The sequence below is a fragment of the Bombyx mori genome, chromosome 20, assembly GCF_030269925.1.
Source record: "Bombyx mori chromosome 20, ASM3026992v2".
In the NCBI taxonomy this organism is placed as follows: Eukaryota; Metazoa; Arthropoda; class Insecta; order Lepidoptera; family Bombycidae; genus Bombyx; species Bombyx mori.
In genome coordinates, this window is record NC_085126.1 from 11,433,861 (window position 1) to 11,460,979 (window position 27,119).

Consider the following 27,119-nt stretch of genomic DNA (forward strand, 5'->3'; position numbering starts at 1 on the left):
ACAGATTTCGCCAAGACTACACTTTAGGAAAAATATGAATAAAGACAAACAATATTTAAACTATTCTCAATTTGACCACAGACTATAAGCAATATGAAAAGTTTGACAATAAACAAATAGTATGCATGTATGCGTGTGTGTGTCAAATACATCGTAGTGTGTTTAATGTTTTATTTATTGATTTAATGTTTTATTAATGCATACTTAATTAAAAAAGAATATTTGCATTCTGCACTACTTCTCTATATTCTCTATAAGTGTGGAAAATTTCATAATCCTCCGTCCGCGCAATTTTTCTAAAAAGGGATACAAAGTTGTTGCTACACGTATTAATATATACATGAAAATCAAAGTAAACAGTCCTGTTCGGTCAGGATGTGCCCAAACAAAACTAATAACAATATTGTAGTGCCGTCAGTCCTTGAGACGTGTGCAAATATTCAAGGTAATCGGAAGTCATTGAAAATCACCTTGAAAGATTAGGTTACATAGACAGGCCCTTATGCGTATTTCTGCTCAAAGCATTCATGCGGTTCTGTTTGAAGGGCTTTATATAATACAGCTTAGATTTCCACCTCATGTCCCAAGATGGGTAGAGGGTTTCTCATTACCACGACCTTCAGTATTCATGTAACATCAGGAGGACCTTCCAAAAAAATCATAAAAAAACATACATTACTAGTGGTAGGACATCTTGTGAGTCCGAGCGGGTAGGTACCACCACCCTGCCTATTTCTGCCGTGAAGCAGTAATGCGTTTCGGTTTGGAGGGTGGGGCAGCCGTTGTAACTATACTGAGACCTTAGAACTTATATCTCAAGGTGGGTGGCGCATTTACGTTGTAGATGTCTATGGACTCCAGTAACCACTTAACATGAGGTGGGCTGTGAGCTCGTCCACACATCTAGGCAATAAAAAAAACACCAGGTCGAGAGCTCGTCTACCAATCGCAAGCAGTAAAAAATCTTATGGCAGAAATGGAAAAGAGTAATACCTAACGGTAGCAGAAACAGTGGTAGAGGAGGGGTTTGTGGAAAGGCCCGAAGTAAGAGACACATTATTAAAGCCAATAGACATTCCTGACTAAGACTAACTAAGATTTTTTTTGGTAATCATCACGGCGGCTGCGTTTCCTTGTTTAGTCACAGCGCTACGTCCGGTGACCTCGTGATCTGGTCTTCCTTGTACAGATTCGGCCACTTCCTTCAACTCGAGGAAGGTGAGCCTTCGAGCTCTAAAAAAGGATTCGTCTTTCGAAATACTTTCGACAGATATTCCTGTGTCTTATAAAAGGACGCTTGAGTTTTTGTTTTCTTCGTAATTATAAGACTACTAGCCTTACCCGTGTCCGCTTCGCTGGGCATTTAAAAATAACATTATTATTTCTCACCCCCACAAAGATTATCATTATTTTTCATCATTAACGCCCCCGCAACTGGTGTAGGGAGTCCAACACTCATATAAATATTAGCCTATCCATTAAGTACATGTATTTTCTACGTGGATACCAAGTTTCTAGTTAATCGGATGCATGGTTCAGTAGTTATAACGGAACATCCGTAAAAACCACTGTAGATTTATATATTAGTATAGATAATGATAGTTATGTGTTAGATTTTTTAAGTTACTAACATAGTTTACAAGTAATTCTTATATGATTGATAAAACTAGCAATTAGTTTATAAGGTGATGTCTGTCATGATTTTCCGCCCATCAAATGCATATACCTACATTATCCTCCTATTTACGACTTACATTACGTGCTGCCATAACTAAGACTTATAATATGTGCATACAAATACTAAACAATAGTGCAGCCAACGATATCTACGGTAAGGCTATCTGGTAAGGCTTATTTGGGTTATACTGGTGGTAGGACCTCTTGTGAGTCCGCACGGGTAGGTACCACCACCCTGCCTATTTCTGCCGTGAAGCAGTAATGCGTTTCGGTTTGAAGGTTGGGGCAGCCGTTGCAACTATACTGAGACCTTAGAACTTATATCTCAAGGTGGGTGGCGCATTTACGCTGTAGATGTCTATGGGCTCCAGTAACCGCTTAACACCACGTGGGCTATGAGCTCGTCCACTCACCTAAGCAATATAAAAAAGTCAGCTTTATTGAAATTCAATTAAAATAATCGGTTCGTTGATCCTCCTCCTTGAGTCGATAATCCTCAATGCTGAGGCTCGTGGCCTCCTCTAATAACTTTCTCCTGTATTATCCTGCGCCATTTCTGCCGATCCTCGTCTGTGTGGATGCCAACGTGCACTGAAGTCTTGATAGTGGAGCGTTTGTGCGTGCGATTTGTTGATACTTTCAACAAATAAAACGGACCTCTTTTTTTATTGCTTAGAAGGGTGGACGAGCTCACGGCCCACCGGTTGTTAAGTAGTTACTGGAACCCATAGACATCTACAACGTAAATGCCGCTACCTTACTCGAGACATAAGTTCTAAGTCTCAGTATAGTTGCAACGGCTTTTTTTTTTTTTTTTTTTTTTTTTTTTTTTTCGGGCCGGGGGCCGAACCTCCTACGAGGTCCCCGCGCCTAGGGGGCGCGCGGGGTATGTGAGACTCAACGATCTGCAGGTGTTGAGAGCAGATCGCGGGCCCAAGGATTTTAGGGCCCACCCACTAAACGACTCCCCTGCACTCTTACACCCGACGTCCGATCTCCGTCCGGGGTCAGAACCCGTTCAGAGTAGGGGGGTTCCCGCGGTCAACACTACAACCAGACACGCGGCGCCACCCCGAGGACGCCCGACCGACGGGTCGTCGAGGCGATAGTCGACGACCAACGACGTCGGTCTCCGCGGTACGGCGGCCCTACCAGGCCGCCCGGGCGGTGCCGCTGGTGTTCCGGGATACCCCGCTGGGCCAGAACCAGCCTGCCGGGTCGGAACGCGATACACCGCCGACCGGGTTGCTCTTCAACAGTATGTTCGGCGACGACAGCGACGACGAAAATGCGGACCGCATCGCAGTCCGCAGCCGCCGACGCGCCGTCCCGTCCTCCTGGTGCCAGCGCGCTAGAGTGACGGTAGCGTGCGGCGCAGCCTCAACCCCCTTAGGTCGCCCCGTGACCATCACCGGGAGGAGACTGCCTCCTCATAGGGGCTGGAGCTGGACAAACGCCCTCCTCCGAACCCCGGCTCGACGGCGGCGGCACGGCGCCGAGAGGGAAGAAGAGCTCTCCCTCTCCCGTTCCGCCGCCTCCTTCTGCGAGATGGTGGACTCGCAGAAGTCGAGCATCGCCTGCCAGGACTCGTCGCTGCCGAGCATCGTAGCCACGACGGTCGGAAGCGACAAGTCCGGTCCTATATTTGCAACGAGGACGCGGCGCTGCTCCACGAAAGCGGGGCAGTACGCGAGCGTGTGCTCCGCCGTGTCCTCGTTGCAGCCACTGCAGTGGTGGCACTTCGGCGTCGGCTCCCTCCGGGCGACGAGGTGCAGGTAGCGACCGAAACAGCCGTGTCCCGTGAGCACCTGTGTCGCCCGGAAGGTGAGACGTCCTCGGTCGCGATTCACCCATTCCGAGAGGACCGGGCGGATCGCCTCGACGGTCCGTCGCCCGTAGGCGGGGTCCGCCAGGCGGCGAGACCACGCCTCGAGCACGGCACGCCGAGATTGAAGCTTCCGCGCTCGAACTTCCGCCGCCCCGGGACGCGGCTCCCCCCTGGAGCGGAGATCGCATCGCCACGCGTAATCCGCAGCGAGCGCCTCCGCTTCCAGGTCCCAGGGAGGCGTCCCAGCTAGCACGCACGCCGCCTCAAACGAGACGGTGCGGTATCCACGAACCGCCCTGACCGCAATCGCGCGCTGCGGACGTCGCAACGCCGCAACGTTGTCGCGGGTCAGGGCGTGGCACCACACGGGAGCCCCGTACAGTGCCATCGACCGCACCACCCCCGTGTAGAGGCGGCGCACCACCAAGTCAGGCCCCCCGACGTTCGGCAACAGCCGACTCAGCGAGCCGGCAGCCGCCATCAGTCGGGGACCTAATCTTTCAAAGTGAGCGCGGAAGCTCCAACGACCGTCCAGTACGAGACCGAGGTACCGCAACCCGGTTGCCTCGATCTCGACGCGAACGCCTCCGATCACGAGGTGGGCCCCCTGAGGCGGCGCTCTCCGGGCCCCGTGAAACAACAGGGCCTGGGATTTATCGAGCGCCACCTCCAGACCCAGCCTTCGGATCCTGCCGATGACGAAGGCCACCCCCGCACAGGAAAGACGGGCAGACTCTCGCAAGTCCCTCCCCCGGGCCACGACCAAAGTGTCGTCCGCGTAACAAACTACGCTCAGACCCGGAAGAGGAGCACTTAGGGCGCTACGCAGGACCCAGTCGTAGCCGATGTTCCACAAGAGAGGGCCAAGGACCGACCCCTGTGGAACACCGCGCTGGACGGGGAAGCGGAGCACCGCCCCACCGTGCCCGGTGCACACGACCGACCTGTCCTCGAGGTAGGACCCGATCAGCCGACGGAGATACGCAGGGACACCGTGATACTCCAGCGCCCCTGCGATCACCGACCAGGGCAAGGTGTTGAACGCGTTGGCGATGTCAAGGGACACCGCCAGTGCAACCCCGCCCTGGCCGACAGCCTCATCAGAGAGGGCACGCACGCGCATCACCGCGTCGATGGTCGAGCGGCCCTCCCTGAATCCGAACTGCTCCGCTGACAGATCGGGACCCACCCCCGTCAGATGCTGGACGATGCGGGCGGCCACCACCCGCTCGAGCAATTTTCCAGCCTCGTCCAGCAGCACGATGGGACGATATCCCGCAGGTGAGTCCGCGGGGCGTCCCTCCTTCCTTAGCAGAACAAGTCTGCCCGTCTTCCACTGCTTCGGAAACCGTCCCGACTCGAGGCAGGCTTCATAGAGCCGCACGAGTCGGTCCCCAAGGGCACCGAAGGCCAAATCCCAGACCCGGCCGTGAACACCGTCAGGGCCGGGGGCCGCGTCCTTCCTCCGCATCCTCGACACGGCCGCACGAATCTCCTCCTCCGAGATGCTCGGAGGGACCACCTCAGCAGGGGCATCACCGCTCACGCTACTGCGTGGTGGCGCGCCCATGGAAGGGGGCTCGAAGCCCCTCTCCATCCGCGGGAACAGCCCGGAGACAATCTCCCGCAGCTGCTGAGGCTGGAGACGTTCCGTCACCGGGAGCGCCCACGGCCGCAATTTCTTGCGGACCGTTTGGTACGGGCGCCCCCAAGGATCTTGGTCAAGCGTCTCCAGGAGCGTCTTCATGCTCTGAGACTTGGCCTCGCCGATGGCCCGCCGCAGTGCCTCCTGCTTCTGACGGCAGTCGGCATGCAGGCGGGTCGCCACCTCCGCGAAGTCCGCATCGCGAAGGCGGCGACGGCGGTGGCGGGCGCTTCGGCGGCGCGCCCGCACGCACTCCTCTCGGAGGAGCGCGATCTCGGGCGTCCACCAGTACGCACCGCCACGCGGAGCGCGACCGCTGACCCGGGGCATCGCAGCATCGCAGACGCGACGCATCGTACCCCGGAACCATTCGGCCTCCAACTCCACGTCCACTAGACGCGCGGGCATCGGCGCCCACGCGGCCACTGTGGCCGCCTCCACCGCAAGCACCTTGTTCAGGCGCTTCAGTGCCCATCGCGGGAATGATCGGGGAGCACTACGCGGGAGCTCCTCCTCGCCGCGGGCGTCTTCGGCCGGCGCGTTCAACGAGGTGGAAACGGAGAGCTCAAATCGGACGAACCGATGATCCGAGAGCGTCTCCGCCCCCTCGAGGACACGCCAACCACAGACACGGCGCGCGGCGGACGGAGACGCGAACGATACGTCCACGTGTGATTCCCCGTTCCACCGCACGCAGGTCGCGACCGAACCTCTGTTTAGGAGACAGAGGCCGGTCGCGAAAGCCCACTCCGACAGGAATTCGCCACGCCAGTCCGTGCGGGGGGATCCCCACGCCGTACATTTAGCGTTGAGGTCCCCCGCTAGTATCACTGGGCGAGACTCGAAGCGATGAACCAACGCCTCGAGCCCACCCAGGAACTGCTCGAACTCGGCGAGACTCCTGTTCGGAGAGAAGTACACCCCGATCACGACGGTTTCGTCGACCCTAACTACGACGTACCCAGATCCCCTGGCCACCATTCCAAGGGGGGGTAACGCCGCCGACTGTCGCATCACGATCGCCACGGAGCCATCGACATCTCCGGCCCAGGAGTCCTCCCGGTCGGAAGGTACGAAGTATGGCTCCGCGACGATCGCGATGTCGATGAACCACTCCGCCATGGTATGGACGAGGAGATCCTGCGCCCTGGCGGAGTGGTTCACGTTCGCTTGAAGGAAGCGATGGACGTGATCCATTATTGAGGTATCACGTCCATCGCTCCCTCGTCTTCCGTCCCGCCTTGCGGCCCGACGGCCGCGGCGGGAACTGACGGGCCGGCTGTTTCACACGCAGCCGGCTCTTCCTCTGACTTTTTCTTCTTTTTCCCGCCACGCCTCCTCTTTGTGGAGGAGGGTGCGGAAAGACAGGCCGGACCCCCGGCCCGATGATCGGCCCGCCGTTTCGCTGCATCACACAACACGCAGTGCGGTGTTGCAGCGGTGCAGGAGGCTGCCTTGTGTCCGGGCTGACAGCAACGGAAGCAAAGTCCGCTGCGATCCACAGCCGACGGGCACTTGGCGAGGCCGTGCCCGGTGCCAAAGCACCGGAGGCATCGCCATGGACGTGCCTCCTGCAGCTGCACGTGGGCTATCACCCAACCCACGCGCAGCCTCCCCGGCGAGTCGGCAGGCCGACCTTGTGGAGGCGTGGCCAACAGGGTGGCCGCCTGCACGGGGCAACGCGCCCACACGGTGAAAGCCCCAGAGTAACAACTCCGGAGCTCTCCCACCTTCACTTGTGCGAGGGCGCAGTTGCCCTGCGATGCAATAGCGGCGGCCACTTCCATCTGAGTAGCGCACTCATCCAGGCCCGTCACCTTAATCTCTGCCATCTTGACGGGCCTCTCGATTCGCACGACTTCCGGGTCCGGCAGGACTTCGCGAAGCCGGGCCGCCAGTCTGTCTGCAGCCGCGCCGGAGTCGGCACCGGGACATTCAAGCAGCCGAGCCCCGTTAGCTGTGTGCCGGACTCGGATGCCACCCTCTACGCCTATAGCGTCTACATCAACGCTACAGCGCGCCCGGGCCATCACCTCCCCGTAAGTGAAGCCTTTTTCCTTCGCAGCCGGCAGCAGCTCTAAAACTACTGCCGCCGACCGTGGGGCGCGCGGTTTCCTTGACTTCCGCCCTTTCTTTTTTGTCCTAGCTGCCTCTCGACCCATAGTCTGGGGAGCGGCGGCCACAAGGACGGGCCGAGGGTCAAGCGAGGTTTGTGTTTTCCTTCCACCCCGCCTCACCACTGTGGTCCACGCCTCGTTCATGTTGGACGGGGCGGATGGTAGCGGACGGGGCTGGGGGGTCTGCGCCTGCTTGGCGGCGTTCAGGCCCTTCTTCTGCTTAGCGCGACTCCTTCCAGACCCCGCTTTTGCTGGCTGGAGTGGGGCAGGAGCGGCGGTCGGCGGCCTTGCGGGCTGAGCATGCACTCGCCTGCTAGCAGACTTGACCGGTGCGGCCAAGTTAGCCAAAGCGCGCGTCGCGGGTGCTGCACCCACTTTGGTCACTGTGGCTTTTGAAGGCGCTGGTGCCGCCACTGTTCCACGTGACGATGACATAGGCGCGGGGCGCTCGTGCGCCAGCAATGGCCTCGCGCGATAGTTGCAACGGCTGCCCCAACCTTCAAACCGAAACACAATACTGCTTCACGGCAGAAATAGGCAGGGTCGCGATACCTACTCGTGCGGACTCAATATGTCCTACCACCAGTAGTTACGCAAATTACAATTTTGCCGGTTTGATTTTTATTACACGATGTTACTCCTTCACTATGGAAGTCAATCGTGAACATTTGTTAAGTACGTATTTCATTACAAAAATTGGCACCCGCCTGCGAGATTCGAACACCGGTGCATCGCTACATACGAATGCATCGGACTTCTTATCCTTTAGGCCATGTCGCTTACAACCAAATAGTCTTTCACCTCTCGATATGGTAATAATTCTACCAAGCGACATAATCATTTCAACAAATTTATTACGGCCAACTGTCATATTAACGAGTAAACATTAAATCTCGTCAGATATCGGTCAATGGTTTGTTGAGGAACGCTGAGTGGCGAGATAGTCTAATCACACGAACTGATAACAGTAATATCTCGAGTGTTAACCGTAATGAAATTCATTCAGCATTCAACAGAGCCGCAATAAGTAATTTTTATTTTTTACCCAATGTATGTACGCTTTTTTTTGAGTTAAAACCATACATTTTGTTAGTATTACTTATAAATCTATGTTAGTAATGTTACGTGCAAGGTTCGGGATAAATAAAAATTCTACCGAAGTGCCATTTAGGACTGTATTAACACTTAGAACACTTAACGAGCACTTTAAAACTCTCAATTCGCTTCTTTCGCTTCGCTTCAGGTGATCCGTTCGCTGTTTCGCTTCGTGTAGTTCTGATTACTGACTAACTGCGTGCCATCTCTGCAACGCTTTTATAGTCGATAACACATCCCTAGATTTATCGAGAACATTCTGGGCAAGTCGAGTACCTTCGATGTGTGTTTCCGCTATCTGACCATAGATGACGTTATACTTCTCGAGCCTCCTCGATGTTACGAGTTCCATTGGTATTCTTTTCGGATATTCGGCGATAGACGGCGTTACTCTTACCGGCGTAACAATAACTTAAAAACCTAAATATTAACATTCGTATCTAGCTGTTTATAATTTTTTTAAGTCTTTCCCCAAATGCCTAGTGCAAAGGCTATTTACCAGAAGTCCCTCGATATGATGCTCAGAAGACTGTTGCCACTGTCACGCATTCGACGCAATAACGATACACTTTTCTTCTGCATTATTGCAAAGAAGTCAACTGTGTGAGATGTCGCAAGCAAGTAATGACTGTGGGATGAAAAATCAATTAATTTTGATCGAACCAATCCCAGTGGTGTTTAGAGAACCCTTTTTTTTGTTGCCGTAATTAGACAATTTGCTAACACTAGTCCTATCAAGAGCAATGCTTCGCTGAGTCTACCACCGGATCGGAATCGCGACCCAGTGAGAAGAACCGGCCAGAAACTCTGTGAGCTAAGCACGTTTTTGTAATGGCAATAAATACCTTAGTCAACCGCGACCACGGAAACTGTAAAGCATTCTGGGCGCTGGAAGTAATGTGATGATAATAAAAAAAACTATATTCTTTTTTTTTTATTGCTTAGATACGGCTACAGAGGCGGACGAGCTCACAGCCCACCTGGTGTTATGTGGTTACTGGAGCTTTAGAAATCTACAACGTAAATATCGCCACTCACCTTGAGATATAAGTTCTAAGGTCTCAGTATAGTGACAACGGCTGCCCCACCCTTCAAACTGGTCCGCATTACTGCTTCACGGCAGAAATAAGCAGGGTGGTGGTACCTACCCGCGCGGACTCCCAAGCGGTCCTACCACCAGTAAAAATAATTTATTTAATTAATATTAATAATTTGTAAAAGGTATGAGTTTGTAAAGAAATGTGAGATATCAGAACACTAACCACACTACGTCCCTGTAACAGTGACATCAAAGCAAGCCTTAGTCATTATATTCTCGGATTACAGCGAATAATTTTCATTCATGATTTCATTTTGATTGCAGATCCGAAAGACGCTGAGGCGATCGAGAAAGTTCTAATACAGTCGGTAAATAAATCAGTAATTCAACAATACGATGCGGTGATAATGTGTTTTCAAAATAATAGTAGGTGTTGTTTGAAAAGTTTTAATAAAAATCCTAGAATCCAAGTGAAGTGATATAAAATTGAAGTGTTGTTTTAATTAAGTTCGAAATTCAAAAGTGAACGTTTAAAGTGAGTTTCTGATTGTTCCAAAATCAAAAGTGTTTTCGAGTGTGCATTTAAAGCGAGTTCGATTATTCCAAATTCAAATTTAAGTTTACCCGATTAATCAGCAGTGAGTTCGTGATTGTTCCAAATTTGATTACTGAGTACGCTTGTGTATGATGAGTGGCGAGTATGGGTGAGCCTCAAAAGCTGCACAAGACTTGTGTAAGAGTCGGCTCCGCTGATGAAGAGGAGGCGAGGGACGAGGTCGACGGAGTCCTGCCAAAGAAGAATCCTTTTGTTAGGGTGAGTTACCTAAAATTAAAAGTTTTCTACTAAGTAGCTATTAGCAAGTAAATATCTTGGAATTGCGGTAACGCAGGGGAACATTACCAAATTAATTTCTTAAGTGTTGACATTAGAGCACTTGTCGTACTGTCCATCCCGACAAAATCCCATCTATTTGGTGATGAAAGATCTACAGTTAATGGATTCTTGGTGTCAACAAGCTAAGCCCGCCTCAGAACCAGGCTTCAGATGAAGCTAATTATATAATACTTGCTGACAATGGAACGGCTGAATTTAAATTCGTAACAATTGCAAATTGGGTCTTTAGATGATTATACTCTCTGTGGGACTAAGGTCGGGGGTCCGATGTAGGTCGCTATTCCTCTGGCCATTTAATATCTATATAAATATAGATCTCTGGTTCTCGTACAAGTAATCCTAGTTTGTGAACAGTTGCCCTTGCGCGATTGGTCGCCGATTATTTATTATCGTTAATTTACATAAGAACACAGGTTCCCAAATGGAAATTAGTTCATGCTATAGACAGATCAGCAAATAGTAGTTCTGGCTGTAAGGGACTTTGCGCATAAACATAATGCCTTGTCTTCTTTAGTAGTTTTATTATAGTGAACGCCGTCTTCGTAACGCGCACTTTGAGAATCACTGGTTTGAATGTATATAGAACGTATAATGCTGCGACAATATTGAGTCACCTATGACGCATGCCTCAGCGTACCGTGACATATTATATACATTTTACATACAACTATTTCTTTGACGCCGCCTCGCGGTATCCAAAGGGTTGTCTTATCCGAACAGTTCACCCACACACACAGCCCACTGAGTTTCTCGCCGGATTTTCTCATTAGGTTGTGTTTCCGATCCGGTAGTAGATTCAGCGAAGTGCTGCTCTGGCTGCAGCTAGTGTTAGCAAATTAGACCAGGTTAGAGTCCCCGTGAGCTCACCAACTCGTTGTTTTAAGCTGGCGTAACCCTTAAAGCTACCCGAGAATAGGTATAATAAAATACTGGATACGCAAAATTTTAATCTCAATTTTTAACTTGATTTTTAATTCGAATAATAGCTATTCTATGGTTAACACAACATTTACCACGACTGCCATCCGTGACCACGAAGACTGTAAGTATTTGAAACCTCCGAAACAATATGACAATAATAAACCCAAGATTAAAATTAGTAGTTTTGATTGGGGCTCGGACCCTTTTGATCGCGGAAACCGAAGAAAAGACTATAACAGCTATTATATCCTATGAACGACTACTTCTTTTAAGTTAAAATAGATGATGGATTTTTTTTTTTGATAACGCCATCTTGTTGTTTCTTTAAAGCGGTTAGTTGCCCTCAATTATGAAAAGTAGTATTATTATTCGCCAATAGATGTCGGGAAGAGTTGATTATTGAAAACACGAATAAAACAACATTTTCTGAAAATAAATCGTAGCTAGATCGATTTATCGCCCCCGAAATCCCCTGTTTACTAAGTTTTATGAAAATCGTTGGAGCCGTTTCCGAGATTCAGATTATATAATCAAATTGCCTGCGACATATATACAAGAATTGCTCGTTTAAAGGTATAAGATAGGTAAGGCTCTGGTCAACGCTACAACCTGCTTCCGCCACTAGTCAGCTTAGGTAGCGAGAAGGCCAAAGGCCATTCACTATGCTGCCGAACTCAGTTCGCTAAGTTTCTGCGGCCTTATTTTCGATAATGAAAAAGTACGCCAAAAACTATATGCCAATATCGAACTCTGAGGACTCCAATCAAACGAGCAACTGTCACGTAACGACTCAGCCAATCACTGCAGGGCTGTCACAATCCAACTTAACACTTATTAAAAAAGTCGTATGAAATTTCTTGTAAAAATAATAATTGGAAGTGCAACTTGATAAAAATCTGGCAGTTTAATTGCGATTTAGTGTTAGAAATTGAAGGTAATTTAAAAAAATGATATATGGTTATTATTAGGAGATTGGTTGGGTGGCTTGAGCCCAATGAGTTTCTCGCCGGATCTTCTCAGTGGGTCGCGTTTCCGATCTGGTGGTAGATTCTGCGAAGCCCTGCTCTTGCTAGGGTTTGTGTTAGCAACGTCGTCAGATTTGAGCCCTGTGAGCTCACCTACTTTTTAGGTTACGATGACATAGCCTCTCAAGGTAGGAAAAAAACAATTTGTAAAAAACTGTTTTTTTTCTGTTAGTTACTAAAAATTAAATATTTTTCAATAAAAAGTGATATTGTGATTTTATAATATATTTCTGGCATGAGGAACAATATTCGTAAATCTATTCATGCTGCACTTTTAGCTCAAGGAATATTTTAAAATCCTTTGCCTCGTCTGCTGATTGGCCGATATGTGTTTATTAATAAATTAAGTTCAGTTTTATTTAATTATTATGTATGGTTCGCTCTTAATATGTATAAGTTTTAAAGTTAAAGTTAATGTACCTTCCCGAACGGAAGCACAAGTGAATCACTACCAATCGCACGGCTGCCAGCCCTGTCCTCACGTAACCAGTTACTAATAGGGCTGCACTCATACACATTTTTTTCTTCGAGTGGGATTTCTTTTTGTAATTTGAAATATGCAACGCTCTTGTGCAGCGATTTGTGTCGCAAAAAGGACAAAGAATGTCTCGCTGTACATAGTTGCACGCTCTTTCCGCTTAATAGAAGTCTAGGAGCCATACAAAAAAATCGAATATAGCCATCATCGCTGCCAGGAATCTTTTTTTAATTAGTTAGTTTTTTTTTTAATTAGATAGTTGGATGAGCTCACAACCCACCTGGTGTTTAGTGGTTACCGGAGCCCATAGACATCTACAACGTAAATACCGCCACCTACCTTGAGATGTGAGTTCTAAGATCTCAGTGTAGTTGCAACGGCTGTCTCGCCCTTCAAACCAAAACGCATTACTACTTCACGGCAGAAATAGGCGGGGTGGTGGTACCTACCCGTGCGGACTCACAAGGGGTCCTACCACCAGTAATATACAATGTGTTCTTTAATGCTCAAACATAGCGAGGTATTTCATTAACAATTATAGTTGCATTAAAATTACTGTAGTAATTGCCAATTGATAAAAAAAACTTGAGTTAGTTTGTAGTTTGAAGGGTGGGGCAGTTGTTGTAACTATACTTGAGACCTTAGAACTTATATCTCGAGGTGGGTGGCGCATTTACGTCGTAGATGCTATGGGCTTCAGTAATCACTTAACACCAGGTGGACTGTGACCTCATCCACCAATCTAAGCAATAAAAAAAGTAGTGTCAATAATATCTTCTCTAGATTTTTTTTTGTCAATAAAGAATGAAATATTGATTTCTTGTAACGTAAACAGGTGCGTTGTGATGTCTATGGACTTCAATGATGGCTGAACACCAGATGTATTCCATCTCCATCAATTAATCATAAGTTCATTAGAAAAGTGAAACTAATTATTTGAGGGCGTGGCAGCCCTACCGCTGAGGTTGTTGTCCTACTAACATCGAGTTTTTGTCGGCAGTCAACGTCTCCCGTCTCACCGGCACATTAAAATGTCTCATACTTTTTGTTTTAATTATTTGAATAAACCTCGAAAATTTTCCTCATATTGAGAAAGCTAGTAATATTTTTTCCAATAAGCAATTCAGTAAACTAGTGTTCCCGCAGTATAATTAATTAAAATTATAAGTTTGGACATTATTATGGTTCTATTGTCAAAGACTGTACTTTCGTTATGAAAGTACAAGCAATGGGATACACGATCGCCATGCAAACCGCGTAGGAACCGGCGCCGTCCTGCGTCCGGGGCAAGCGGTGTGAAATATGCTACCGGCCACGAGGCAGCAGGGAACCACGCTCCCCGTGGAAATTCAGCTACTGGAACACCTATTAAACTGCGCCAAATTCAAACGATAGGAACATGGAATGTCCGCGGTTTACTTGACACCGGTAAACTTACTATCGTAGAAAAGGAGATCACCAGATGCGGTCTTAACGTGTGTAGACTCAGTGAAACCCACTGGAGTGGTAACGGGTATCTCCTCACTGAGTGCCATGCCATATACTTCTCTGGAGGTGAAGAAGAAGGCACCAGACCGCGTGGAAAGGTGCCCATGCGATGGACCGACCAGATCAAGTCGGCAGTTGGCAGGGTTCTGCGACTCACAGTTCGCCCACACTCACCATGTCCTGGTCCCAGGACTTTTTATCTGTTCCTGTCTGAATTACGTCACTAATTAGTATTATCAACGCTGTCGCAATTATACTAAATAAGGTATCGAACAAGCTTCATTACGCGACTTTTTCCATGAGCGTTGAAGTGCTTGCACAACATTCCGTATGAATTGACGTACCTACCTGAGATGTATGCTTAAGGTGTGATTCAGAGCTCGCCGACAAAGAGCAGACATCAAGTAGCTTCAGCACTGGAAATACACACGTACCCCTCTTTAGCAAAGTTATTGTCGCGAAAATCAGGAATTCCTCAATAGGTAGTTGCTTATCTGTGTCTCTGGCGTTGCTGATGTCCATGGGCGACAACGACCCACTCAATGACCGGCTCACTGTCGAGTAAGCCAATTGCCCTTGTAGGCAGACGAGCACACGGCCCACCTGATGGTGAGTGGTTACCGTCGCCCATGGACTTCAGCAATGCCAGGGGCAGAGCCAAGCCGCTGCCTACTGCTTAATACTCTCCACAAGCCTCGTTTGAAGAAGGACATGTTTAGCGCTCGGGAAGCACCGTGGAGGGCGCTCATTCCATAGCCGGATGGTACGTGGCAAAAAAGACCTCTGGAAACGCACTGTGGATGACCGCAGTGGCTCCAGGTAGTATGGATGAACTCTACTCCGGTGGCAGGCGGTGCGATGGTAAAAACGAACTCCGTTGACTGAAATACATTCCTAGAGATTCATACACAGCAATGGTATTGCTGCGATCTGCGGTTACGGTCTGTCGTCGCATTAGGCACTGCACTTTTAATTCGCATTACGAAACCTATGTTCACGCTTGTTTGTTAACTCCGATGTGGACAGAGGCGTAAGAGCCACTGCGTTATTGAAAGACTATAAATAGCGTATCTCATAAAGTAGGAAGCTCTGAGGGCGCTCCAGTAGTGCCATTTATGTGAATCGGTTCTCTCTTGAAGACCAGAACGAGACAGAACAGAATTGGGACTTTTGTCCATGAACTTCTCAACTGAGCTACAGTAAAAAAAGTGGTATCAATCGACGTACGATTTCACTACTCGTTTCATCTTTAGTTAAGCGGTTACACGACGAAAAGAATTGGCCATATCCAGACCGATCTCCCATGCCCACTTCAATGCGGAACACTCGCAGACTACACAAGTCCAAACGTGAAATGCGTTACGCAATTCTCCATTACGTTTCCAAGGAAATCCGCAATGTTCTGGTGAGAGTCGCGGCGCTTGGCTTTCGTGTAGATACAGGTTTAACTTAGGCGTTAATACGATATCTACATCCGACGAATATCCTGTCAGGGAAGCATTGATTATTTGCGTTGGTAATTACTTAGGGTCATCACCCCTGACCCGCTTCATCCACATTTGGTCCTCACAACGGTACGCGATCTTGTTCTATCTTTTTCCTTCCATTGTACCAGGAGTCATTTGTCTTTCGAGGTGATCGGCATCTTTCGTGGCAATGTGTCCAAAGTACTTTAGGATGTCCTTGAGGCTGATGGTAAAGGGGTCTTATTTTCGAAAAACAAATACAAATTTTAACATACCAAACTATCGACTTTAGGTGTGACATTATGAAGACGTTCACCCATTAACCCTCATCGGTATGAGGACTCTTTCGTGCCCACCCACGGCTGTAAGTAAATCCGTCATAAGCAAAGCAACTTAAATTTAAAAGATCCTTATTATTTATTAGTGGTAGGACATATTGTAAGAGCACACGATTAGGTACCCCTAACAGGCCTTATTCTACCGTGCTATCATGCGTTACAGTTTAAAAACATCCTTAAATAACAAACCTAACTAACACTTCATTTCATATTTTTTTGTTATCCTTTTCACACCGGTTATGATATCAGAGCGACGTTAGCGACAATATTAGTGTATCGCCATAGATCCTTGAGGCGTGTGCAAAGTTATTACAAGTTAATCAGACGTCCTGAACTCGATGGAAAAGACGTTCAAAGATTCCGTTATACAAAAGCAAATATACATTTTGTATATCGAGCTAATAGAAGCGCGTTAAAAAAAGAAATAGAAGCAAAAAGAAGGCCACCAGACCACGTCGGGAATTTGGTACTGCATCTTGACCTCCCCGGTCGGAGACCCAGAGGAAGATGTCGAAGACAGAGCGAAATGTAGGGGAAAAGTAAGGAAAGCTGACTCCACCACCCTGTGGAAATAGGATGAGAGAGAGAAAAGCGCGTTGAAAAAACACTTTTTGTTTTCTTTTTTGTCCTACCTATGCTGATAGCCTTGAGACGCTATTTCAGCTTCGCCCTAACATGTAGGTGAGCTCACGGGGCTCAAACCGGAGTGTTGCTAACACTGGCCCTAGCAAGGGAAACGCGACCCACTGAGAAGATTCGGCGAGAAAGTTAGTGGGCTGTATCTGTGGGTTAATTCGCTCGTCGAGCCCTTCGTCGCAAGCGACGGGTTCGACGAAGACGGTGATCGGTGTTTGTGGTACCTAAAAGCACCGTTAATGGATCGGGAGGATCCGTAATGACGTGTAAACACACTTATACTACATATAAATAATATTTAAATTCCACAAACAATACTCTCATCTCGTAAATATCGCCCTACCGTCGTTTTGAATCAAAACGAATCCATTAACAGCCGTCAACTAGAAAGCAGCTTCCCATACTCCGCACACAGCACAATGGTCACTAAAATAAACCATAAAATTACCAAAACACACATAGATTTCACACTTTCCCTGGCGTTTCTCGTGCTGGCCAAAACTTTATTGCAACATTCTTTTAGTTATCCAATTATGTATTAGCTTATTCGTTATTGCGTCTGCTTTACATCTATTTTGATCCTCGATGCGGACCTGGCTTCGAGAATTATTTAAGAAAATATTTCGGTTCAAGAGAACATTGAAAGCATTCGAAGGCATTCGATTTGCGGTAGGCAGCGACTTGGCTCTGCCCCTGGCATTGCTGAAGTCCATGGGCGACGGTAACCACTCACCATCAGGTTGGCCGTATGCTTGAAACGGATGAACAAGGAGTTGCTGATGGAGGCGGCCGCTGTTGCTGCGTGGGCGCTAAAACCCGCGCGGCTCGCGGACGTGGATGCGGAGGTCGACTGGTTCCGGGGCAGCATGGCAAACATTTGTGATGCCGCCATGCCCCGGGTCGGCCCCCGAGCACCACGTGGGGGTGCGTTCTGGTGGTCGCCCGAGATCGCAAGACTCCGAGAGGAGTGCGTGAGGGCGCGCCGCCGGAGCGCACGCCACCGCCGCCGCCGTTGTCGCGACGCTGCGTTCGCGGAGACGGCGGCCCAGCTGCACGCTGACTGTCGTCAAAAGCAGACGGCGCTGCAGCTGACCATCAGCGAGGCCAAGAAGCAGAGCATGAAGACTCTCCTGGAGTCGCTCGACGAAGATCCCTGGGGGCGCCCATACAAGATGGTTCGCAGGAAACTGCAACCGTGGGCGCTCCCGGTGACCGAGCGGCTCCAGCCTCGGCAGCTGCGGGAAATTGTTGCGGCACACTTCCCGCCGGCAGCGGGGGGGGACTTTGAGCCCCCCCAGATGGACGCCACGTGGGGCACGCCTCCACGTCGCCCCAGCGTTCCCGCTGCCGAGGAGCCCCCTCCCCCTATCACGGGGGCGGAGATCCATGCGGCCGTGTCCAAAATGAGAGCGAAGGACACGGCCCCTGGCCCTGACGGCGTTCACGGCCGGGTCTGGAGCTTGGCCTTCGAGGCCCTAGGGGACCGGCTCGGGGGGCTTTTCGAAGCGTGCCTCGAGTCGGGACGGTTCCCGTCGAAATGGAAGACGGGCAGACTGGTCCTTCTGCGGAAGGACGGGCGCCCCGCGGACTCACCCGCGGGCTATCGCCCCATCGTGTTGCTGGACGAAGCGGGCAAGATGCTCGAGAGGATCGTCGCGGCCCGGATCGTCCGGCACCTGACCGAGACGGGTCCCGATCTTTCGGCGGAGCAATACGGCTTCAGAGAGGGCCGCTCGACTATCGACGCAATTCTGCGCGTGCGGGCCCTCTCCGATGAAGCCGTATCCCGGGGCGGGGTGGCGATGGCGTTATCCTTAGATGTAAGGAACGCCTTCAACACCCTGCCCTGGTCGGTGATCGCGGGGGCGCTGGAGTATCACGGCGTCCCCGCATACCTCCGCCGACTGATCGGCTCCTATCTCGAGGGCAGGTCGATCCAGTGCATCGGACACGGTGGGGCGATGTACCGCTTCCCCGTCGAGCGCGGTGTTCCGCAGGGGTCCGTCCTGGGCCCCCTGCTGTGGAACATCGGCTACGACTGGGTCCTGCGGGGCGTCATTCGGGGACCCCTCCCCGGGCTGAGCGTAATCTGTTACGCCGACGACACGTTGGTCGTGGCTCCGGGGAGGGACTACCGGGGAACTTCCGCGCTCACTTTGAGAAGTTGGGCCCTCGGCTGATGGCAACGGCCGGCTCTTTGAGCCGGCTCCTTCCAAACGTCGGGGGTCCCGATCAGGTGGCGCGCCGCCTCTACATGGGGGTGGTGCGGTCGATGGCACTATACGGCGCGCCCGTATGGTGCCACGCCCTGACCCGCCAGAACGTCGCCGCGCTGCGACGTCCGCAGCGCGCGATCGCGGTCAGGGCGATCCGAGGATACCGCACCGTCTCCTTCGAGGCGGCGTGCTTGCTCGCCGGGGCGCCACCCTGGGACCTGGAGGCGGAGGCGCTCGCTGCCGATTACCGGTGGCGTAGCGACCTCCGCTCTAGGGGGGAAGGGCGCCCCGGCGAAGGAGTAGTTCGAGCGCGGAGGCTCCAATCTCGGCGGTCCGTGCTGGAGGCGTGGTCTCGCCGCTTGGCGGACCCGTCGGCCGGCCTCCGTACCGTCGAGGCGGTCCGTCCGGTCCTCGCGGACTGGGTGGGCCGCGACCGCGGATGCCTCACCTTCCGGCTTCCGGCTGACGCAGATGTTGACCGGCCATGGGTGTTTTGGCCGGTACCTCTTTAAGATAGCCGGAAGGGAACCGACGGCGCAGTGCCACCACTGCGCGGACCGCGACGAGGAAGACACAGCGGAACACACGCTGGCGCGTTGCTCTGGATTCGACGAGCAACGCGCCGCCCTCGTCGCGGTCATTGGAGAGGACCTCTCGCTGCCGCGCGTCGTGGCTACGATGCTCGGCAGCGACGCGTCCTGGAAGGCGATGCTCGACTTCTGCGAGTCCACCATCTCGCAGAAGGAGGCGGCGGAGCGAGAGAGGGAGAGCTCTTCCCTTTCCGCACCGATCCGTCGCCGTCGAGCCGGGGGCCGGAGGCGGGAATACGCCCGTACGTCCCGGCCCCTGTAGGTGGCGGCCTCCCCCCGGTGAAGGTCAAGGGGCGACCTGAGGGGGTGAGGCCGCGCGGCGAGCTACCAGCACTCTAGCGCGCTGCCGTGGAGTGAATAGAGCGACCGGTCGACGGTGTATCGCGTCCCGACCCGGCAGGCTGGTTCTGGTCCAGCGGGGTATTCCGGGACACCAGCGGCACCGTCTGGGCGGCCCGACGGGCTGCCGTACCGAGACGGCTGACGTTTTAGAGCCTTCGATTCGCCTCGAAGGCTCCGTCGGCTGGGCGTCCTTGGGGTGAGCCGCGCCGTCTGGTTGTAGTGTTGACCGCGGTAGCCCCCCTACCTCATCCGGGTTCTGACCTCGGAGGGGATCGGACGTCGGGTGTAAGAGTGCAGAGGAGTCGTTTAGTGGGTGGGCTCTAAAATCCTTGGGCCCGCGGTCTGCTCACAACACCATGCAGATCGTTGAGTCTCACATACCCCGCGCGCCCCTTTTGCGCGGGGACCTCGTAGGAGGTTCGGCCCTCTACCCGAAAAAAAAAAGGTCCAGCTGATGATAATCATTTACAGTCGCTCATAGATCAATGCAATATCAGGTATACTATAGTCTCGTTTTGGCTACCTCCCATCAAAACTTAGCTTGACCACCTTCTCATCGCATGCTCTTCATCAAAAGTCTGAAAAAAATTCTGAATGGTCACAGCGGTTCAGCTCCATAACCCTGACGTTGGAGATAACCATTGTCTTTACAATTATAACCTTTAGCTTGGTACATTCCGATCAACCAGCAAGACAAACCTATGTCATGACTTCGCGCTCAATTTCAATTATTTCTATTTAATTTATATCTCATTACATTTTATATAGTGTCCACGTTTGCGACAAATATTAAGTCGATTTGTGGAAGAAGCGTTTTATTTTAGTTTCAATCCGACAAAAATTTTCTGGAAAACATAGAAAGTTATAAAAGGCGCCAAAATGGTTAGTGAGTGATTAACACTGAAGTATGACACCTTTGAATGCACAGATAATATAAAATTGAACGTCATTTGCGTTTCGTTTCACGCGATCTAGATCTTGATCTTAAAGCTTTTTTCACTCGCTGCTTCGTCAGAAATTAAACTATTTCTAGCTTCACTCTTACAGGGTATCAAACTGTTTCTATGATTTTCGTCGAAATAAGTCCAATTTCAGTAGTCTCGGATGTTAGCTTTCTCATAGACGGGCGTTAGGACTCCCATGTCATAGACTGACCAAATCGATAATACAGCTGAAGGTACCGTAAATGAGTGCAGCAGAATGTCTTCGAGCAGGGAGAAATGGAGAGACATCGTAGGATGTTCAGATCTGCCCCCTTCAATACTATTCATAACGATCATTTAGTCCTTTCGATGTGAATACGTACAAACAATTTTACTAGTACTTTGATATTAAAATATTACTAACAGTCAATAAGAAACTCGATAAAACATCGAAAATTTACAATTCCCAAACAAGTTACAGTTCTTTGTGAAATAGAATGGCCTAACAATAATACATACCGTACAACGGAGTAGGATAACACATATTGTACTGCCACTCCCAGCCATGATCTAGCCAAGGGCGCCGCGACATATCTACATAGACTAAACGATAGATAGAATCGGCAAATAAACTAGCACAAACACAATTAATTGTATTTATAGTCGTCGTGGCCTAAAGGATAAGACGTCCAGTGCATTCGTGTTGAGCGATGCACCGGTGTTCGAATCCCTATCTATCCTATACCCCTATACATCTATCCTAGCAAGAGTAGTGCATTGCTGAATCTACCACCAGATCGGAATCGCGACCCACTGAGAAGATCCGGCGAAAAACTTAGTAGGCTTTATCGCTCGACGAGCTCGACGAGGACAGTGTCCGGTCCTTGGAATGTCTAAAAGTCCCGATAGTGGATCGGGAGGATCCGAAGTGCACGTCATTTTGGGCAAAGACGGCTATTTACCATTTGATGATTATTTGGCGTTTAATAGAGATAAAACTTTTTTTTATTGCTTAGATGGGTGGACGAGCTCACAGCCCACCTGGTGTTAAGCGGTTACTGGAGCCCATAGACATTTACAACGTAAATGCGCCACCCACCTTGAGATATAAGTTGTAAGGTCTCAGTATAGTTACAATGGCTGCCCCACCCTTCAAGCCGAAACACATTACTGCTTCACGGCAGAAATAGGCGGGGTGATGGTACCTACCCGCGCGGGCTCACAAGAGGTCCTACCACCAGTAATTACGCAAATTATAATTCTTGTTAGTCTCTCATTCTGAGCCCCGTGAGCTGGCCTACAGGTTCGCTATAGCTAGAATAACCCCTCAAGGCTACTAGCAATAGGCATGCCAAGAACAAGCTAAGAATCATATAGATTTTTATTTATCCCAGTCATTCCGTAATCGCTTCATCATCCAAGCGATGTAATATAGGCGCGTTCGCCCACGGAGGTATCTAGGTCAGTACTGCTAGGCATTCCGCGAACACAGAACCGGTTCCCGAGAACTGTTAGGATGCGCCGTTACCAGCATCCGAAATTTATCTCGATGTGAACTCTTACTTTTTAGTACACGTACATATTTGACGGGCTTACGACTGGTCAGACGTTACGGAGCACACCTCGTAAATATTAGGCACATTTTTTGGCACGTACCATCCGGCTATGGAATGAGCTCCCCTTCACGGTGTTTCCTGAGCGCTATGACATTTCCTTCTTTAAAAGAGGCTTGTGGAGAGTATTAAGCGGTAGGCAGCGGCTTGGCTCTGCCCCTGGCATTGCTGAAGTCCATGGGCGACGGTAACCACTCACCATCGGTGGGCCGTATGCTCGTCTGCAGGCAAAGGCAATAAAAAATAACAATCAGAATGTCTTCTTCGCGAGGCCTTCACAGATAACGATTGTTTTTTCTAGTAACCTCGAGGGGTTATACTAGATTCACAGTAGTAGCTGAGCTCATGGGGCTCAAGCCTGATGGCGTTGCTAACACTAACCCTGGCATCTGGATCGGAAACGCGACCCGCTGAGAAGATCCGGCGAGTAACTCAGTGGGCTGTGTCTGTGGGTTAATTTACTCGCCGAGCCCTTCGTCGCAAGCGACACGGGGGCGAGGACGATGACTGGCACTTGGGCTACCTAAAAGCACCGTTAGTGGATCGGGAGGATCCGAAATGACGTCTAATGTAAAATCAGTTGTCTGTAAAGTCGGTTTACTGACGATAGTTGAACGTGACCACGTCATAAGAAAATACTGATGGAATGGTTTCATTTTTCATAAGAAAATTTTAATTTTATTTGTTTGATAGATTTTTTCTATGGACATTTGACACCACATTCACTTTTCACTGAACTTCATACTTGACGAAAACATGTAAATGTATTATTGTATAGCAGGAGGCTGTCCACGCGGATGCATCGCTCACTCAAGTAGGAGAGAGACAGATGTCGAACGCTGCCGAACACGCAGGCCGATTGTGCCTCTTTGTCAAGCCTTAAATGGAACGCCTCAGAGCGAGGTAACGCCGCATGAGTCATGTTTTTTCGTGCGTGCAGCTGGCTCCATCGAATTATAAGACGTTGTCACGTCAAAAAATGACAGTTTAACTCAATATTTAAATCCGTGTCTAATCACATCGCTCTTTCTACTTGGGACTCACTTGAATGTATCGTGTGCATCCAAAAATGTACTAAGACAGATCGTATAGGTAGGCTGATCGCCGCACGATACTAATTTCCGTCTGTAAAGTAAGATTGACGAAGTTATAACGAGACACGACTTTTGTTAATAACTCGGTGTATAGTACTGGAAGCGACCCAAATTAATTCAGTTTCGATTGCAAATTTATTTTAATATTTATATCATTCACGTACACCAGCAACTAAAGAGTGAAACATGAATAAGTGTTGTGTATTACGCAGCGGATGCCACGCGATTATATTTATCTAGATTTACGTATGAGTGATTAATTGTTTTATCAGGCGCTAACGTTCCATACATCTTTATTTTTACATTAGCGCCTGATAAAAGCTAATAGCAAATTTTTTGTTTGCTATGACAAAAGTTTAAGGAGTATTTTCAAAAAGGCTTTTTAAATTCTCATGATTTTATCAATGATTCACAAAAGACAAGAAACTCTATGAGGAGGGTAAGAATAAATAGAGGTGGTAGGGAGTCTTGTGAGCCCGCAGGGGGAGGAAGGAACCGCCACCCTGCGTATTTTAAATAAATAAATAAATAGCTGGGAACAAATCACGCACGGACATCTGACCCGTGTTATTCCCGGTATTATGGGTACCGGACAAACACACTTAGGTATATAAGTTTAAATATATACGTATACAGATAATGAGCACCCAGACGAAAAGCAAAACAAACTTGTTCATCACACGTAAGTTTTATGATTTATTAAGATGCGGGAATCGTACCCACGTAATAAATAAATATGATCAAATAATTTACTCTAAATATTTAATTTTATTTTCACACATTTTACAGAAATGACTAAGCGATTATTGAAAAGAGTACATTTAAAAAAAGCTAGTCTTAAAAAAAATACAAAAATCAGTGTTAAATTCAAAGTAAAATAATTTTAAATGGTTATTTATAAATTTTGTAACTAAAAACGCTATACGTACGCTCGCTACGACACGTCCGTACAGGTTGATGTCTAATAAATCTATATATTAATACGTGAAGCAAAAACTTTGTATCCCTTTTTACGAAAATTGCGCGGACGGAAGAGCATGAAATTTTCCACACTTATAGAGAATATAGAGAAGAAGTGCACAATGCTAATATTTTTTTTAAATAATGCATAAAAGATACATTAAATCAATAAAGAAAACATTGCACACACTACATACCATGTATTTGACGCACTTTTTTTTTTTTTTTCCTTTCCCTACCTATGCTGATAGCCTTGAGAGGCTATTTCAGCTTCACCCTAACGTTAGTAGGTGAGCTCGCGGGGCTCAACCGGAGAGTTGCTAACACTGACCCTAGCAAGAGCAGTGCTTCGCAGAATCTACCACCGGATCGGAAACGCGACCCACTGAGAAGATCCGGCGAGAAACTCAGTGGGCTGTGTCTATGGGTTAGTTCGCTCGTCGAGCCCTTCGTCGCAAGCGACGGGTTCGACGAGGACGGTGACCGGTGCTTGTGGTGCCTAAAAGCACCGTTAATGGATCAGGAGGATCCGTAATGACGTGCTTTGGGCGACGTCGACGGTTTACCATTCGGTCTACTGGGTCGGGTATGTAATTTCCAGCGGCTACGATGAGAGGGTTCTCATGTCGTGCCGCCTTCTCAAAATGGCGCAGCGATGCCGACTGTAGATACTTACTAAAAGAGTCGAGCTCCAGGTCGTCGTGGAGATCCACATTCCTAAGGAACCAAGGCGCTCCGACGGCTATCCTGCAGAATCGTGATTGAATAACCTGAAGGGATTTCAAGTTGGTGCGGGCTGCGTGAGCGAACACTACGCTTGCATACGTCATGACGGGGCGTATACAAGTTTTGTAGAGAGTTACCTTATTACGGAGGGACAGTTTGCTTCGACTACAAAGCATTGGATAGAGTCGTCCTAGAATAAACGCGGCGCGGTCGCGTACCGTTTTTATATGGGGACGGAATGTCATCCCTATGTCGAGGGTGACGCCTAGATATTTGACCTTCGAGACCCACGGAATGGGCTGGCCAAAGAGAGTGATGGGACTAACGGCGGAGGTGTTTGCGCGCCTACTACGGAGTGGGATGCTCGAAGTGATGTTCGGAGGGCGACCCCTTTTGAAGAGCACCGCTGCGCTTTTCGTGGGGTTGATGTCTATTCGCCACTTCCGGAACCACTGTCCCAGGGTGGCTACTGCGATCTGGAGTCGCCGATGAAGCAGCGACATCTTCCTACACGAGTAGTAGATAGCCGTGTCATCGGCGAAGAGCGCTAGATGGGTCTCCGGAGACCGGGGTATATCATTGATATACAAACTAAATAATAACGGGGAGAGCGCGGAGCCTTGCGGGACTCCGGCGGTCAGTTGACGGGGACGAGAACGAGTTCCCTCTACTCGATATCGAAACGAACGGTTCGACAAGAAGTCTCGTATGATGAGCACGAGTCTGTCTGGCACTCCCATGTTGTACAGTTTATAAATTAAACCGTTGTGCCAGACTTTGTCGAACGCCTTCGCGATGTCGAAGAAGAGGGCGCCGGTCGGGATTTGTTTACGCCTATTTAGTCCTATCAGAATGTGCTCCGTGAGGCGGTGCAGTTGTTGTACGCACGAGTGTTTTGAGCGGAATCCGAACTGTTCGTCTATGAGTATTTTGTTCGCGGTAACAAAATCCCAGAGGCGTTTCCTAAGGAGCCGTTCGTAAATTTTTCCTATCGTCGAGAGGAGACTAATCGGACGGTAACTAGAAGTTTCGTTTGTCGGTTTGCCCGGCTTATGTATACCGATAACGTCCGCTTCTTTCCACACCGCGGGAAAGATGCAGTGCGTCATAGCGGCATTTAAAATTGTAGCCAACATTGCTATCAGTTGGACTGGCAAGAGTTTAAGCGCGCGGTTGTGGATGCCGTCGGAGCCGGGTGCCTTCCTAGGTTGTAGGTTGTGGATCGCGTCTCTAACTTCGTCAGTGGTAATGGGGGGTAACGCGTCCGAGGGCGGCAGGGAAGCTCTGCGCTCGACCTCCCTGTCGACTAACTCGGTGTGTTCGGGGTCCGCGTGTTGAGTGCTGGTGGTGCACTGCTCTTGCAGTGCATCGGCCAGCAGCTCAGCCTTGTCATCGTCATCGAATGCCGGTGGTTGGCCTGAAGGGCGTACGAGGGGAGGCATAGTAGCGGTAGTTTCGGATTTGAGAGTCCTAGCTAGTCGCCAGTATGCTTGGTGGGAGGGCGCGAGTTGTTCTAAATAACTATGCCAATTATCGTTACGCGCGTCGCTTAAGCGGGAGTGGACTTCGCGTTGTAGACGACGCATCCGAATCCGGTTTGAATGCGTGGGAAGACGATCGTAGGCCCGGATTGCCGCGTTCCTAACTCTTAAGAGATTCCTAAGATCGGGGGACAGTCTGATGCGGTGGAAGCTGTCCTCCACATCGACTTCTTTAGAAGATCTAATGATCGCGGAAGATATGTGATCGGTAATGATGTTTATGGATTCGACGGTGTCCTCGGGGGATAGATTCGAATCCGGGCCGTAAGGGAGGATTGGCGGAGCGGTGTCGGCTTATTCCAATCCACCATGGTCCTCGTAACAGTGACTGGGTTGTGGGGGCGACCGAGCTGCATAACGACAGGTCGGTGGTCTGAGTCGAGCTCTGACATTGCTTCGATGGAACGCAAGCGCAGAGTTACGTTCCTAAGCAATGCCAGGTCTATAGTGCTCGGACGGAGCGCGA

The 27,119-nt window shown here is 49.7% G+C and overlaps 1 protein-coding gene across 1 annotated transcript in view; it reads left to right on the forward strand.

Annotated features, from left to right (window-relative positions):
• The window catches only part of LOC101738210 (rhophilin-2), a 138,072-nt gene that overhangs the window by 27,439 nt on the left and 83,514 nt on the right, over positions 1-27,119 (forward strand). Inside the window, exon 2 of the mRNA XM_004925971.4 lies at positions 9,726-10,215. Within this exon, the coding sequence (XP_004926028.2) occupies positions 10,102-10,215 (114 nt within the window). The 5' untranslated portion in view covers positions 9,726-10,101. The remainder of the gene's footprint in view (positions 1-9,725; positions 10,216-27,119) is intronic.